Source organism: Branchiostoma lanceolatum, chromosome 6, assembly GCF_035083965.1.
Source record: "Branchiostoma lanceolatum isolate klBraLanc5 chromosome 6, klBraLanc5.hap2, whole genome shotgun sequence".
Lineage (NCBI taxonomy): Eukaryota > Metazoa > Chordata > Leptocardii > Amphioxiformes > Branchiostomatidae > Branchiostoma > Branchiostoma lanceolatum.
Window position 1 is genome coordinate 21,843,846 of NC_089727.1, and position 17,687 is coordinate 21,861,532.

The 17,687-nt window shown below is 42.1% G+C and overlaps 3 protein-coding genes across 4 annotated transcripts; 2 read left to right on the top strand and 1 right to left on the bottom strand.

Annotated features, from left to right (window-relative positions):
- Nucleotides 1-1,640: 1,640 nt before the first annotated feature.
- Nucleotides 1,641-4,431, bottom strand: LOC136437049 (uncharacterized). 2 transcript variants are annotated; one of them, XM_066431495.1, is made up of 3 exons: nt 3,873-4,425; nt 2,793-2,830; nt 1,641-2,435 (listed from the first exon to the last, which is right to left on the bottom strand). In XM_066431495.1, the coding sequence occupies exons 1-3, from the start codon at nt 3,933-3,935 to the stop codon at nt 1,937-1,939; spliced, it is 600 nt and encodes a 199-aa protein (XP_066287592.1). In that variant the 5' UTR covers nt 3,936-4,425; the 3' UTR covers nt 1,641-1,936. The 2 variants fall into 2 exon arrangements, 1 of the variants encoding a protein (XP_066287592.1); XR_010756143.1 differs by lacking the exon at nt 2,793-2,830 and having other exon boundaries at nt 3,873-4,431.
- A 1,921-nt stretch (nt 4,432-6,352) lies between these two features.
- Nucleotides 6,353-10,452, top strand: LOC136437040 (UDP-glucuronosyltransferase 2C1-like). Its single transcript, XM_066431485.1, has 4 exons — nt 6,353-7,624; nt 8,262-8,481; nt 8,946-9,165; nt 9,421-10,452. The coding sequence occupies exons 1-4, from the start codon at nt 6,773-6,775 to the stop codon at nt 9,701-9,703; spliced, it is 1,575 nt and encodes a 524-aa protein (XP_066287582.1). The 5' UTR covers nt 6,353-6,772; the 3' UTR covers nt 9,704-10,452.
- A 1,453-nt stretch (nt 10,453-11,905) lies between these two features.
- Nucleotides 11,906-16,385, top strand: LOC136437046 (uncharacterized). Its single transcript, XM_066431492.1, has 2 exons — nt 11,906-13,382; nt 15,115-16,385. Exons 1-2 carry the CDS (start codon nt 13,149-13,151, stop codon nt 15,622-15,624), a joined length of 744 nt encoding a protein of 247 aa, XP_066287589.1. The 5' UTR covers nt 11,906-13,148; the 3' UTR covers nt 15,625-16,385.
- The last annotated feature ends 1,302 nt before the right edge of the window (nt 16,386-17,687 follow it).

Genomic DNA, 17,687 nt, shown 5'->3' on the forward strand with positions numbered 1-17,687 from the left:
GGTATTTGAGGAAATGATACTGCTTTACTTTCTCATTCATGGTTACGAAGTAATAGCTGACCAAAGTTACGCCCCCCACCCACCCCATACTTAAAGCATTATAGACGAATTGCACCGGTCTAAAATTCAGTCTCTTTATTGGAATTTTCAAACTTTACATTCAAACGATAGGGCACTTGGTGGGTATTTGAGGAAATGATACTGCTTTCTTTCTCATTCATGGCTACGATGTAATAGCTGACCAAAGTTACGCCCCCACCCACCCCATACTTAAAGCATAACAGTCCAATTGCACCGGTCTAAAATCCAATCTCTTTATTGGAATTTTCAAACTTTACATTCAAACGATAGGGCACTTGGTGGGTTTTTGAGGACTTGATACTGCTTTACTTTCTCATTCTTTGCTATGAAGTAATAGCTGACCAAAGTTACGACCCCCACCCACCCCATACTTAAAGCATTATAGACGAATTGCACCGGTCTAAAACTCAATCTCTTTATCGGAATTTTCAAACTTTACATTCAAACGATAGGGCACTTGGTGGGTATTTGAGGAAATGATACTGCTTTACTTTCTCATTCATGGTTACGAAGTAATAGCTGACCAAAGTTACGCCCCCCACCCACCCCATACTTAAAGCATTACAGACGAATTGCACCGGTCTAAAATTCAATCTCTTTAAAGCTTTATTGGAATTTTCAAACTTTACATTCAAACGATAGGGCACTTGGTGGGTATTTGAGGAAATGATACTGCTTTACTTTCTCATTCATGGTTACGAAGTAATAGCTGACCAAAGTTACGCCCCCCACCCACCCCATACTTAAAGCATTACAGACGAATTGCACCGGTCTAAAATTCAATCTCTTTAAAGCTTTATTGGAATTTTCAAACTTTACATTCAAACGATAGGGCACTTGGTGGGTATTTGAGGAAATGATAATGCTTTACTTTCTCATTCATGGTTACGAAGTAAAATAAATGCAGACCTTCCTTAGCATGATGAAAGCTGCCCTAGCTTTGCTAATCCTGGCTGTTACATCTCTGTCTGTGCCCCCTTGCCTATCAACAACACTACCCACGTACACAAAGGATTCTGCCTCCTTCACATCTTATCCTCCAAACCTAACAGGTGTGCTTTTTGTCGTGTTCATCCTCAGTTCTGTCTCATTTTCGAGCATTAGAGTTAGCATTAAAGTTAATATAAGGATCATTAACATGCAGCTGACCTCACTCCTTGTGTGTTTACTAGCGTTCATTAATAACACATCGGGATTGGTTTCCCTTTCTTTGATTCTGAATGGACTCAATATCCAGTACCTTTATTGCAGTGAGAAAGGTGGCAAAATAAAGCCACCGCCCTTCAGCTAATCAGATTGCAATCCGGGCCATGACGTCATTTTCCGGCGGGTGCGCTCCTTCCCGTGCCTTGTTCTGGAATAATGTTTTGGATACTAAATGGAATCTATCATTTGGATGATTCTTGCTCCGCAGAAAAGATACTTTCAAACGGTGTTGTCTATTTCGAGAAAATGGCCATGTTCACAAGTGTATTTCAGTCTGAGCTTGTTCTGCTTATTTACATTCTTCTTAGTATATGAGTCATACTACAGTACAAAGATTGAAACTCAGCCCACTATGTTCTTCAAATACATGTATTGTACTGCCTTGTGTTTACAACACAACACAGCACTGTATGTACAGGAGAGGACATGCATGTGTTTACCATTATTCACAACACTAGAAGGTAGCCTCCTATGCAGTTTACTTTTTTTTTCAAAAGAAATGCTGTATCTTTCATTTTTTTAAACATCGGGCTAAGAAAAATAGATATCTTATGAATATAGTCGTCTTTGCCTAAAATACATTCATTTGCACGTTCTTAGAAATATATATAGCTTGATATAAAATGTATAGAACGTCTCTGCTGTATATTTATCGCCAGCATGAACAGAGAGCCCTGCCGCAGGCTGACAAGACAGAGGTAGCTCGTCTCAGCCGACGTTTCACCAGCTTCTTGATGGAAACTATGTTCTCTTGTGTTTTCTCCTCATTGGGAAGATCCTGCTCTCTGGTCACGCCCTGAACTGTGGCGAGTGGGAAGTCTAGCGGCTGGATACTGAAGCGAAGATCCTCCGCTGATCTGTTCAGCAGGTTGCACAGCTCAGACGCTGTCTTGCCCTGTACCGGTCGGTAGTTTACAGCGACCAGGCGGCCGACCGGCACGCTTTCTGTGTCCGCTGCTTCACATACCATGGCGATCTTATGGATGGTGTTTTCCTGACAAACATCGAACTGTGTTTCCAACTCAGGAGTAGCAGGACCGACGAACCGGAACCAGTGTCCCTGGCTGTTGCGGTACAACACGAACTCTTCATTTCTGGCAGGGCTCTTTCCTGAGTCGATGTTGTCGCTGATGTGAAGCCTGGTTGGGCTGCAGATAAAACATGTAAAATGTGTTTTTAGTAACAACATAACTGCAGAGATGACGGGCAGTAGTATATGTATATGTAAATATCATTTGCCACTGCGTTCGATTGCCTTGTGTCTTCTATGTGGGTTGCTTCTCTGCATGGGAAGTTCTGAAAAGTAACATGAACTAGTAACGTTAGGTGTCTCGCAAAATAGTTACCATGGGAATACTACTGAAACTCGTTTTGTAGCTTAAAGACAGTCCCTTTCCCGCATACAGAGTAGGATAATACAGCGTAAATAGGCTTTTATCCTCTCTCGTTTTGTAATTACTATAAACGTTGTTAGTTAAACAAAACTAAACACGGTCAGGTCTTACTCGGTAAACGAGCTGGCCGCATCGCCCTCTGGCCCCGGCTATGTAGAAGAAGGAACACGATGGAATAATTAAGAACAACAAAACAAACGAACAAACAAAAAAGAGCAAAGCAAGATGGACAAACAAAGGGTAAACACATGAATAGTTCCATAAAATGAACACAGCATATACAGAAAGCGTGAAAAGAGAATGGCCCGGCAAGCATAATTCGATTGATATCTTCCTTCAAACAGAGATTTGAATGTTAGCAACTTGCCAAGACTCAAAAGTAAGACTAGTCATGTATAAGCAGAATACACAAACTGGTATGATAATAACTGGAACAAGATTTCCAATAGATTTTTATTTTATCTATATATTAAACTTCACAGAATGAAATCTGAGCGGTGTTGGCAACAGGATAGATGCATCCTTTACAATGCCAACACCTCCAGAGTACATTTAAAAACAAGTAAAGAATCATCACTAATATATTATCACAATATATATACAAACAAGGAATGACAATAATAACAAAAATGGCAATAATGGTGGTACCAACAAAGATATTGAAAAAGGACGGTTTGACTATCTTAAACAGCATTAACAGGAGTTAGTCCATTTACATATGTTGTTAACGTCGAAGTGTGTTGTCAGAAGAGATGTGTAATGTTCTGAAACGGATTACTTAAAGCGTTTGGTTGAGGAGTTTGGAGCTAGCCTGAGGTGTCTAATCTCTGTTGGGAGGGCATTTCATATTCGGACAATTCTTAAAAAAAAGAGTGTTTGAAAGTCTCTGTATGACATTTTCTTGGGGCTAATTTGGCCAGATTGAAACAAGAAATTGATAAATTTCGGTGTATCATGATCAGCTTTGATAGTGAACGGAGACCGTTAAAAGCGACGAACGTTGAACTTACAAGTATGACCTAAGACTTGATTGAAAAAAACACAGTGAACATACGAACTACACTTCTTAATCAATGATATTCATTTGAAGTACTCTTGTAATTTTTATCGCTCAATGCCACGGCAATGGTTACCACCATAGTAGAAATGTGGTATAAGTTATAACGGAAACTTTATAGAATCACTACTTACCTCAAACCGAGTCCCAATCGTACTCAAGTCGTACACGGTCTTGGCTTTCCGTAGAGTCGACATGTTTCAACTGGACTTTCTTCGGTACGCAGACAGAATTCAGTCTAGGACAAACACAAACTTACGACTTCGTCATCAAAAAATGGAACCTGAGTATCTTCCAAAATTCAACAGCCCGTGTTTTCTTTCACGCAAGGCGTTTATCTAGTACTACAAACTGTCTTCAATACCTTATAAGTGTTAGGAAGATTCAACGGTCTTCCTTCAGAGTCGAAGTGTCATTACTAACGATAATTACTTTGGTAAATCATGTGACCTTGGCGATAACCGGATCGGTTCGAACTCTACGAACTTTTTGTGCTTGGTGTTGCCAGATATGAACACTTTTGAACGGTTTAGCTACCAGAACGGCATGTAAACAACATCTATACGTAAGATAGGAATGATATTTGTGATATTTCAAAAGTTTTTATGCCATATTTTCACCATAAACGAGAGAGAGAAAACTTTTCCTGACCTTGTTCGGAGGCGCGAAGTTGTCGAATGTGTAGAATTCGAATCCGTGTCCATGTCCATGGCAACTGCGGTAAACAGGGCGTTCGAATGCATCGTGGTAGGAGGAGGAATGAACTCACAGTGTGCGTTCTGGAAAGGGGGACATCCGTCTGGACACGTGTTGTTTTGGAGAAATCTTAAGAAATATGCTCCCTTGTGAGGTAAAGATTTGAATATGAATAAGATATAATCACTCAGATGGCCGATGACGAATAAGATTAGGTGCGTTGGGGTGATTTACTAATAATAACAATACTGGTTGTGATATGTCTCTTATTATCATTCCTGTCTTCATCACTAAGATTGCAAACGAGTTGGGGTTGCGATAAGATTGGTCATATGCTAAATGTAGTACAAAATAAATTACGTCTCATTGCCAGATAAAGCTATTGGTCTAGTCTCTACCAGACTAACTACGCCGGCTGGCTATAGGGAGAATATTCAATGCCAGGGGAGTTTGACCACCATAGGGTTTCATTTGCGGGCGAATTACTAATAATAACTTAACCACGAACTGTTTCTACTGGCCAATTTTTCCATTTTGTCCGAATTCTACGATCCATTCGCCCGTAGGAATGCCTGGTGGAGGCTATTTTTGGTCAGTATAGCTATAGTTCTGTGTATGATCATCCTTTACTAGATATGAGCGAACTTGAGGATTGGGCTGTCATGTTTTTTTTGTTTTTTTCACAACATCCAGAAACATTTCAAGACAATCACCTCATTTTTTCATAGTTCGGCATCTATTTCCCCACGCACCGTTGCAGAACCCTCTAACAGGCTCCGCGGATCGCTGGATCCACTTGCCATAGATTGCATATCATCAAATGTATTAAGCCCCATGAAGGAAGCACTGCTAATATGAAAAGGTATTCCTCATTTATTGCGCAAATTAAGTCCTAATTTCCATGATATGAAATTTTGTCTAGTAGGCTACCTGCATCAAGAAAATCCATGGGAATCCTTTGCTCTTTTGTCCCTTCCTATGACGGAATTCATGTATTTAAGCTTATGTGGCCCTGTTTTGGTATTGCCAAAGTATGTAGATGTCAGTTTTATAGCATCAAAACCAGGCTTCTTTCCAATGATTTTTATGTGAGTGTGCTTAACGTTACCATGTGTTATTTTGTGATCAGTTTAGTTAGTGCTTCTAATAGCCTGCGGTTGGAGATTGATATATGAACTGGAAAAAGTATGCAACCATACAACTGCACATAATAAGTGTTCGAAAAATATGGTATCCTCCGATGCAGACTCCTCCCGGCTGTTTTCTTTTGCAAGTTACTGTTTCTATACTATTACATTTTTTTCTTCCTATTGCTTCCCGGCCAGCAATAAGAAGGAAAAAAATGTAAAAGTATAAAAACAGTAACTTGCAAAAGAAAACAGCCGGGAGGAGTCTGCATCGGAGGCTAAAAATCTGGTACCTCCTTGAATTTTTTCCTCGAATTTCTTGTATAATTGTAGTTCTTTATTTATGCAAATAAGGTATTGATTAACATGATATATGCCTATTGATCACATTGAGAAAAACTAAAAAGAAAGACGAAACGTCCAGCTTCATTTAAAAGTTTGGCCTTTTGATGGGTTGTACCAGGCTATTGCTACTGTATGCCGCCACTTGTTGTACTCCTGTGACGCTCTCTATTACAACCTTGAAATGCAGAGCACCTGTTGCGGTAAACAAAAACACGCTGCCTTATATGGAAACGCGGGCATCACTGCCCCGTCAGTCACAGTGATTGACAGCACTTCCGGGCACAGTCTGTGACGGTCGGGCTGTGTCACGTTCTGTGCCTGGGAAAGCATAGAACGTGACAGGCATGGTGTGTGACGGTACAGCTCCGTGAGAACACATGTATTCATGAGCATGTGTGACTGTAGATTGTTCAATATCATGGTAATTGTTCTAGTTGAGAGGTGAAGGCCCTCTTGCTCCTCTTTCGTTATTGTCGGATTCGGCAGCTACGGGTTTAAAACACTAGAGAATTACCCGTATCCTTACATCTGCTTGGAGATTACGGTTCAACCGGTAACAAGCAAAGGCCGATTGGTGACCTCAGTAGAATTCAGGTCATTGACCTATCGTTCGTTTTGCCGAAGCAGTGCTCGTGATTTGCACACGATGACGACACACATTTGTCCATTCCTACCCAAAACGCGTTTGTAGAGCATTAAATGTTTGATTGTGATCGTCTGAAGCACACAGCCGTCAATGTTTACTGTGTAGACTGCCAAGCTTCAAAACTGAGAGAGTTTGATACGAATTCGGAGCCAAGTCAGAGGGTTGCTTCTGCGAAACATCACTTCCGGGTAGTTCCTCGCCAATTATAAAGCCCAACAACATGGAGGTTGCATCACGGCATGTACTGCTGTGTGTGATAGTTAGTCTGACAGCACACGGGATCGGCGCGGAGAAGGTTCTCGTGGTGCCGCCGGCCATATCGGGCAGCCACTGGTTCCCCCTGGCGTCAGTCGGCCAGGCTCTGGCGGGGAGGGGGCACGAGGTCACCGTTGTTGTCTCTCAGGACATCGTGGCCAAACGTCGTACCGAGAGGCCCCAGCTACGGTTCGAGTCGTTCCTTGACCAGGGGAGCAGTGCGCGGCTGGAGGCAAAGACAGGCCAGTTAAGTGAGTTGTCCAACAAGTCTATGCTCTATATTGCACAACGCCTTCAAGGGTCGCTCAAAGACAAAGCTCTACACTGCGATTTGCTGCTTGGGGACGGTGACTTGATTGAGAGGTTGAAACAAGCACGTTTTCAGGTTGTCATCACCGAGCCCTTCATTTCCCAGTGCGGAGCCATAGTCGCAGCACACCTGGGCGTCCCCCACGTTGCCCTGCTGCGCCATGATCCTACCGGACTCGACTACCAGGCCACAGGCGTGCCCCGCCCCCCGTCCTATGTACCGTCTACAATGTCCAGTTTCACCGACCGGATGACTTTCTTACAGCGAGCCCAGAACTTTGTCGTGTCGTGTGTGGCGCCCGTGGTGTTCCAGTGGTTCGTGGAAAACATGCACTATGACCAGCTGAGAAAGTACATCGGTGAGGAGGAGACTCTCGTGGGGGTTCTGGCGAAGACGGACGTCTGGCTGTATCAAATGGACCCCTTGTTGGACCTCCCGAGACCGAGTATGCCCAACATGGTTAACGTCGGAGGGATACTAGCCCGAGAGGCCGGTCCACTTTCAGAGGTACGTGAGTATGTGTGTGTGCGTGTGTGTGTGTCCATGTGTATGAGTGTATGCATATGTATGTGTTTGTGTGCTTACGTGTGTGCATGCGTGTGTGTGTGTGCGTGTGTGCGTGCGTGTGCGTTTGTGCATAAGGACTGTGTGTGTATTTGCATTTGCATTAATGTCCGAGAGGCCAGTCCACTTTCAGACGTACGTGACAGCGCGTGTCTGTTTAATTGTGTGTGTGTGTGTGTGTGTGTGTGTGTGTGTGTGTGTGTGAGCGCGCGCGCGTATGTCTTTGTATGTATGTGGGTGGGTGTGTATGCATGCGTGTGTTTATGTATGCTTATGTGTGTGTGCGCATGTACATGTAGTTGTGTGTGTGCGTGCTCGAGTGTGTGTGTTTCGTGCGTGTATGCGTATGTGTGTAGTGAGTGTATGTAAGTTTGTGGGTTAGTTTGTGTGTGCGTGTGTGTCTGTGTGTGTGTGTGCCTGTGTGTGTGTGTGTGTGTGTGTATGTGTGTGTGTGTGTGTGTTTAACTGTAGCTACATAGACAACTTTCGTCCTAACAACATACCACAAGCACATCGCACTCGTTGTCTTATGTGTGCATTTCAAAGTTTACTGAGGTGTTTCATCCCCTCTCCCGTACAGGATTTAGAGCTATTCATGCAAAGTTCCGGCAGTGCCGGAGTCGTTGTCGTCAGCTTCGGGTCACAGGCCAAGACCTTAAACCCGGAAAGGGCAGAGGTCATGGCAGCAGCCTTCGCGCAGCTCCGCCAGAAGGTGGTGTGGCGGTACGTGGGAGAGAAGCCGGCCGGTCTGGGCAACAACACCAAGCTGATGGCCTGGCTGCCTCAGAACGACCTGCTAGGTGAGTGATGATGAACAAACCATTTTAAACAGTGTGTTTACAAATGAAATAACAAGCGCAAATACACACAATGGTCTGTTAGTTAAACAAGCGTGATTAGTAGTTAAACTAGTACATACCTTTGACCCCAATTTCGGCTACATCCGTCCCAGCTTTGAATACATGCATGGCCACAAAGTTCAGGTCTTGACAGCAGACCATGGGCAATACCACTTTACTCATTAGGAAATTGCTTTTGGCCTGTAATGCTACAGTACCTAAAATACTGCTAGGGAGCACAACATCACTGTGAATAAGTACCCAAATAACAAAATCCATACAACTCGATCAAAAAGGATAACCAGTTATTGGTGCGAACGAACAAACGCAACTGAAAAACAGCGCCTCGGTCGGAGGTAAACCGCCTTCCCGGAGACAAAAACTACCGGCAGATAATAATTCAGCCAACGTCGACTGTTTTTCAGGTCATCCGAAAACCCGAGCCTTCGTCACCCATGCGGGGTCTAACGGTGTGTACGAGGCCCTGTACCACGGCGTACCGATGGTCTGTACACCGCTGGGCGCGGACCAACCCGGCAACGCCGCCCGGGCGGTGTCCAGAGGGCTGGGTGTGAGGCTGGACTTCAACACGTTCACAACAGAAACGTTGTACCAGGCTATAATGCAGGTTCTCACTGACAAGAGGTGCGTTAACATTTCATATTGCATAGTCATGCTAAGCATTGTATTCATTAATCTGTGTCGGCATAGGGGCAGACGTTACAGTTGCATTGTGCTTAAAATTCTTTAATATCATACTTTCCATTGCATTCCATTTTCCGGATAATTAATTGTTTGCTGCCTAAGAAATCAACCGTCTTTCTTTGATAAAGCCTTCAAAGGAGCCTCCGTAGCCCTTAGATAACATAGCGATATATATTCTTGTCTGTCCATTACTAGCTACCAGGAGACCGCAGCCCTCCTGTCCCGCCTACACCGTGACCAGCCCCAGTCACCCATGGAGCGGGCCGTCTGGTGGGTAGAACACGTCATCAAACATGGCGGACTGCCCCATCTTCGCGCACGCGCCGTGGAGCTGCCGTGGTACCAGTACTACCTGCTGGACGTAGCTGTGTTCCTGTTGGGTGTATGTTCAGCTGTCCTGGGTACCGTGTGGTACAGCTGTTCGTTCGTCTGTAGGAAGGTTTGCTGTAAAAGTGGAAGCAAGCTGAAGTCTCAGTAGAAAGTCTTAAATATTGCGACTACCGCTGTACCTGAACAATGACCCCGTTTAATTCTTAACCAGTTACATCAACAAATTGATTCAATTTTGTTTTCTAAAGGCTTCCAATTTTATTGAACGGACGCTCCAAATCGTATTCATTTTCTTTTAAACCTTTACCTTGCAAACTTACAGCGAAAAAAGATATAACCTGTTAAATCAAAAAATCGATTCGGAATTTTTCTAAGCGATTTGACGAATGACTTCACACTGGTCTTTAAAAACACTTATTAGTCCCAAACTTGCCTCCACACTCAAATGTTATTCTTCACAAAATGGCCGGAATAAGCATGCCAAGGTTTTCTTTTGCTTTTGTATCTCTGTAATATGATGTGCAATCCAATGAATGAATGCAATCTTTGGACTGTGACTACGCCAAGGACCAACAATGAGTTTTGTTTGGCAACCTAATCGAAGCAGCGAAGTCAAGACTGGTGATTGGCAGAGTAACTTTACAATGAACTGCAATATATTAATCAATTGGGATATTTGTTGATACATGTTCAAATTTAGATTATTGATGCATGGATTTTTTTTTAATTCTGAGAGATTTTGACTAACGATCCAACATTTCTAAGATAAGAATTAGTGCCCACCCTTAATTGAAAAGGGACGTTGAAGAAAGCTTTTGGCAGAAGAGAGATTTATGCAAATATTTGTACAATGAATATAGTAGATAATAAACCACACTTTATTTGTGAATGCCCTCATTACTAGGCTGAAGGAAACATGATTTTCTGCGACGCCTCAGGGAATGTTCCTAATCGTATAGTATTGTGTGCAGTTTGCAAGAATTCTAGAAATTGCATAGGAATTTGTCCACAGACATATGTAGTCTCGAGCCTAATGGTAGATTATCGTGTGCAGTTTGTAAAAATTCTAGAAATTGCATATGAATTTTTCCACATGCATTTGTAATCTCTGGTATGTTTGGATGTTAGCCCCCATGACCTCAGGTCTTGGAATGTTGGAATGTGGGTCATTCATGCCCCTTCTGGCATTCCATTGGTGTGTAGGTAATCTAGGCCCCCTGGGGTACAACACTAGCATGTTGTTAATGTAGGTCATCCAGGCAGCTAGGGTCAAAGTCCGAAGCAGGAGGTCACATTCCAACCCTTTAGGGCAAAGTTCACGGCAAGAAATTACATTCCAACCTGTTGCTAGTGTTGGCAATTCCTGATAGACATACAAACACACTCACACGAACACACAAATCACAACAGAACAATACATGCTACCATAGACATCTTCTATGGATATCCAGTATGAACAACACCAATTTACAGTGCCATGGGCACATTACATTAAGGGCAATGTCTGTTTTTCCATTGCCAATCTTGTTTCAAATAGTTTCCACAATATACCCAAGGTTTTACCATCTAGAAAACCTTCAAAAGACATGTCTATTAATTCAAAATCCCCAAACACTCATATACTTGAAAACGTGGGGCTATCTACCATTAGCCACTGCCTCCGAAAAAGAAGTGAAATCCCTCTGTTATGTATATAGAAACATCAGATACAGTAATTCTTACTCAAGACATGATACATTTTATACGTCAATATGCATATGAAATATCATCAGTTTGTTCTCCTGCAATAAGCCACCGGGCGTGCGTTTTCAAAAAAAGATAAAATAAATGAATATGTAAATAAATGAATTGAATATATTTGAGTACATTTGTGTACAGCCGTGTACCATTAGAGTTTCTTGTATGTCTCGTTTAATCATAGTTCAAATGCAAGTTATGATTTGATTGGCACGTGTGTCCACTGATCACCTCCTGTCACTCTACGGTGAGTGTGACTAACATATGGAAATATATAACTGTAAAAACAAAACACAAACAAACAAATACACGAACGAAAACTAAACCAACCTCCCGTAAACTTTGACTTCATGACCTGGAATGTGTGTCAGTTGTCACACAATGTTGAGGGATGCTGCGCTCAGTGACATATCTACAACAGAGCTTCGATCGCTAATAGAAGACCGGACTGAGTGGTGCAGAATAACCCATTGTCTCCCGAGATGACATCACCGATGTCCTCGTTTAAGGTTCAAGGTTGATACATTACCCTGTGGTATCCAATTCCTGTAATTCTGGCAACTCTGACATTGACTGCCTGTCAGAGAGTGGTGAACGTGACAAACAAACAACATGCATATCAAGTGCGAAAAAAATAGCTCAGCTGGGATGCCTGCTATTGAGGCTAAATTTTCCATTCGACAGACGGCCCCATGGGTAATAAGCTAATGGACTCTTTACACAATTACTTTGCTTCATAAGTCAATGCCTTTCTCTCAGCGCGCAGCATGCGAGCTCAATTTACGGAAGCCAATCCACTCTAAAATATCACTCGGGAGGCACCTCATCTTCCGGAGTCGCATGATGAGTCTGGACACTGGACCGGCGAGGAGACGAATACCGAGGCGGGTACACGTCGTTCGAGACACCGGGAGCTTCTGTCATCTGGACGGCAAGAGTTAGCAGGGAGGGAGACTCGAGTTTTTGAGTGTTTTCTTAATCTGCGCGGGACTGGAATTTTTGGATTGATCTATTTTACGGAGGGAAATGTAATGTCCACTGACAGGGAAGATCTCAAAGGAGCACGGAGGATGATTTAGTTGAGAACAAAACAGAAACTATCGATGTAGTCTTGAAATTGCAGACTGCCATCATTTCAAGCTTGTAACTTTAAAAAAATCGGCCATGCTTTAACCTCCATTCTCCCTGCAATGACGTCGTACATTTTTTGCTGCAGGTTTTTTGTTCACAATCCTATTATGTCAATGATCTAGTAGACATTTTCGAGACTAAAATTGACTTTTGAGATATTCATTTCAGCAACCGTCGTCGCGTATGGATCACAAAAATTCGGTCAGTTTTATATGATACATACAATTTATTATGTTACATTTCTTTTCAACTGCACGTGCCTTGTAACTTTGTTTCTGCCATTGTGGATATGCTAGCTCGTTGTAATTGACGTCTTGTTTCTATTTATCACAATTTTTTGTGTTAAGCCTATGTTCAATTTTTAAAAATGTTAAAATTGTTAAAATTTTACTTCTTGGTGAAGGCATTCCCATTGCCTTTTTGAGACCTTAGGGGCATTGGGTTGTTATCCAATGTGTCTAGGGCACGGTATTGGAGGCCATTCCTCTCCTTCCACCGCCTTTTACTTCCCCAACCACAGTCAGGTCCACATTTGTTCACTTGGGTTGAGTGGGGAAAGCCACGTAAAGTGCCTTTCCTAATGACACAACATCTAGTTGGAACCAGGAATCGAACCGGCGACCTCTTGATCTCGCGTCTGTTTGCCTAGCCAATCGGCCATTCGACGCCATCTACTCACTGGTTAACATGTTTGTTCCTTGAAGTAAAAACGCTGAAACGTAACCATGACGTTCTTCGCAACTCCTGGTGTGGTCATCTCTATCATGGTGGGATGTCTGATCGCCTTCGGGTTCCTCTTCCTGTGCGGGTACTCCATCCACCGGGTGTTCTGCGTGCGGCCGGCAGCGCTGGTCGTACAAGTGCCCGAGGACGACAGCGACGCCACCCCGGAGGACGAGCTGTGTGAGGTCACCATCACCATGGACGGGGATAGCGAGGGGAAAGACACGTCGTGTCAGGTGGTCATCGTTTTTTCTTCGGATGAATGAATAGGTGAATGAATGAATGAATGAATGAGCAAATGATTTAATGAATTGGTAATGATTGAATGCATGGATGAATGTATGAAGGAATTAATGTATCAATGAATGTCACAATACCCATATGCATTCCCTTTATTCCTTTAAAATCATAGTATTCTGATAGTGCCGATGAAATATTCGGTCTTTCCGGTTACCCGACCGACCATATCAAAAACCTAGTACTGAATCTAGCTTTTTTTAATCAACCTCTGGCAAGGGAAGTAACATGCTTTTACCTGAGAATGAAAACCTTGTAAAATCGTTTTGTAAAATGTTCTCCTCATCTCTGTTACAAAATTGTGCTTATAAAATGTATATTTGTATGATTATGATATGATGTTGAAATACCAGTGTCATGCTTTTTAGGTTTTACCTAGTTAAACTGTATTGCTTAGAACATTTCAGCTGAAATCTATAAAATGATATTCCCCACCTACAAAAAAGCCTCCTTCCCGGCCTTCTAGGAGCGCTGGTGTTTATGTTCAGGGGGAGCGCTGATTCGCGACATGGGCCGGATTGTATGTCGGGAAATTTGTGTCTGTGCCTTGCAAGGTACATTTTTGTATTCTCTAACGTAATTCCCTAATACCAATTACCAAATAAACAGACATACTGAGAGACAAACAAAAACTTGTCTTTCAATTCAACGTAGAATGTATACGTAGCTTTCATTAAACTAGTACTGATTGAGATACTTTTCATTCGTTTCTTTAACTACTCCAGGAAGGAGGATGACCTCCTGACGGGAGTATTAGAAATGCTTTTGTTTCATGTTAGCGTGTAGAACTCGCGATCCCGTTGTCGCATTGGTGTGTAACTTGGCATATCGTTTGCTAGGTTGGGCGTAATGATGCACGGTGTCTTTTTGCACCGTAACTGCTTTTATCGTCAATGTGATATCGTAATTGCACCCCTATATTGACGCGCATGTGGTACTGCCCTCCCATAAATCCCGTAATTTAATCCGGCCCGACACCGGGCCATGTCGTAAGCAGATATAGGGTATTTTCTTTTGCTACTTGCTGTGGTCGTTTAGTCACTGTTACGTGACAACTTACAACGTAACGCGGTGGCCTTCGAAACACGTGTGCGGAATTGTAATGGCTGTTATTTGAATATGATATTAGATCTGACATTTCGTTATGTTGATAACTATTCGTGGATAGTATGCCTTGTTTCCCTGTCAAATCAGGGTCTGTGACTTCGCACCTTACATCAAGACCCATTTCATGCATTCATCTTACAACGAGCCGATCAATAGCAAAGGAAAATAACAAAACACCTTAGCCACAATGTACAAACTATAAATACTTCGCGGAGAATTGTGCCCCACGGACTCTTGTTTCATTTTACCTTTATTGTTTTGTTCCTCTTCTTCTTCTTCCGTTCCAAACAAATAAGTTAAATGGCTTGGACCTGGCGGGTGTCACCATGGTTACCTGAAAAATAGCAAATACTCTGTAGTATTAAATAACGATATGTAGCAAGTGGCAGGACAGAGCTGGAGGGGCTGGTCGCCATATATATGAATGTGTTTGAGTATACAGTTGTAATAAACAGAGCAGTAGTTTGTTAGGCGAGAGTAAGTAAAGGCGAAAATTATGTACTTGGTTGCAAATGTGACCTTTTTGTAATCTTTTCTTATTCTTATTTCATTTTCTATCACCAGGTGGCCATCATAGACGGTCTGAGCGGGGAGGTGCTTACGGGGTTCGGTACGGGGGAACTGGCTCCTACGCCCGAGAGCGAGACACTCAGCAGCCCCTGCGAACCTGCCGGACCTAAGACTTACATCGAGCTGAAAAAGGCCGCAGACGGAGGATTCGTGATGAAAGAACACGTGGTTTACAATGAAGACGTGTCAGAAGGAGGAAAAGACGGTACAAAGACGTCAGGTCAAGACGTAGAGACAGACGAAAACAATCGTAAACGAACTGTGGCAGTTCAGACGCCTGCATTAAAACTTAATGACCGTGTAAGACTGGACAAAACGTCTGAGACCTCACCGGTAAGAATTTGTGAAGCGCAAGATTATTCTTGCGGTGGAACCGAGATGACTTGCATCTCATCATCGACTCAAGACGTTCTAGACCCCAGAGATCTTCAGAAAAACTGCTTTAAGAGTGAACCGCATCTTAAAGAGGAAGTCATTGCCCTGAGAGAAAGACTTCATAATTAAGATTACTTGATATCTAAACTAAGCCCCTTCTAAAATCCTGTCATTGATTGTTTTTTTTTTAAATGTTGCGAAAACCGCTGTTGGTTTCACAACGCTTTCAACATGCAAAAATCTTTCAAAAGGTACGAAGTATACATCAGAATGAAAGTTCAGCAATACATTATTAAGCAATGAACTAAAAATAAATCAGGGATTTTCGACTGACTCGGTGGCCGATACCGACTTCCGACAACATTTGACCCGTTGATGACGTCACGCTTGATAAAGTGTACAGTAATTGAATCAGAAAGCTGAAAAATACTCAGTCAGTCAAAAACTCCTACGAGTACAGTTTTATCTCTTTATAACATCTTAATAACACAAAGCAACGAGGGAACGAGACGTCATGTACCTTTGTGTGTACCCTTCTTACCCACATAGTAAGTTGGCTTCAAGTACATACGCGGGCTTAAACGTCTAGGATACAACAATTAGCAAATAATGTAAGAAGAAGGCTGGAACCAAAACAAACACTTTGTAAAAACGACAATTGAGAAATGTAAAGTTACAACACAAAAGATAGAATAGAGTTATACTTTTAAGGTTACCTATGTGCCATTGCACGAAAATTGCTGCTTAATATTATAAGTTAGTAAGTCATTGGAAGACTATATAACAAGGTTTTCCATTTGTATTATATAGGTGTTTAAAGTTAGAATTACAAAAAAAACTTACTTTGAATTTAATTGTGAATAAAGGCTCATTTTGTGTCTGCAGGTAAATGATAGGGCTTATGTGATTCGGTTGGTAATTTGATAGAGCTATTTCATATGAGAAGAAGCTGGTCTGCATTTAGTCAAACATTGTAAATTGAACACATACTTTATGGAGTGGTATCTTCAACCTAAGCAAATGTAGCAAATTGGCATCAAAGAATTTTATACCTTTGCCATATCTTTTATAACATTGTTTGGAATTAAATATATGACTCTGTTCCAACGTATCAAAAGCAAAATTTCTACCTTTGCAACCGGTCCTCTCGTTACTTTTAGAATAAATGTTTCTATATGATTTAACTAAAAATTATTCTATAGCAGGAAGAAATATACCATGAGTTTATATTTGGTATAAAACAATTGGCCCAAAGTTTACATCCATAAATATGTATTCCGTGATATTATCTAAAATTTGTAACGTACAGTCCTACAGTTTTTTGCTGTTGAGGACAACCCTTTCGAAATGATACGGAGACAAAAACATAGAAATATAATACGCCGGGATCTATTGACCAAATTGTATCAAAAAGTATTGCTAATATTATTGCACTGCCTATATTCATACGTTTCCACTGATCAATACCATTAGCTTTGTGCATTTGTGTCATATTAAACACATTTTTTTTTACTTTCAGAAAGCTTACGTTGTTTGAGGTGATACATGGCTGTACTTAATCAATTGCGAATTTTCAGCACGAAGAGAATTCTAAAACACTGTCGGCATACGAGCCAATACAATAGAATCCATACCCCAAACAGCTGTCGAACAAGCATATGCACTGGGACATGATCCGGGGCACGGTATAGTGGACGGGAAGGAAACTTAAAAAATCCCAACCACCTGCCCCACCACCCCCCGTTCGAAACCTCTGCTTGGAGAATAGAGAAAACTATGTCGTCACATTGGTGACGCAGCGCAGAGCTTCCATTTCGTTCCATTTCGTTCCATTTCGTTCCATTTCGCACTTTCTGGAGACCCCAATCTACCTAATGGAGCAGCCCAATTGACTCCTCTTGACCTTAAAAGCTGAACAAATTGAAGAGGCGACCCCTGGGTAATTTTCATATTAGCTACCGGCCGTTTGTTGTGAGCTGTGGTTGGCATTTATCAATATCTAAGCAGAGGTAGGGTACTTGAGTGTTTTGCGTAGCTTATCCATCGTCTGTTTGATTGTTTTTTTTTTTTTTTTGTATATTTGTGTTGTATACCCAATAAAAAACTCACGCTGTAACACACCGGTATGTACTAAAGAGTATGAGCTGCACATGCCAGACAGATCTTTTTTAACCACTCACACCCGGAAGGTG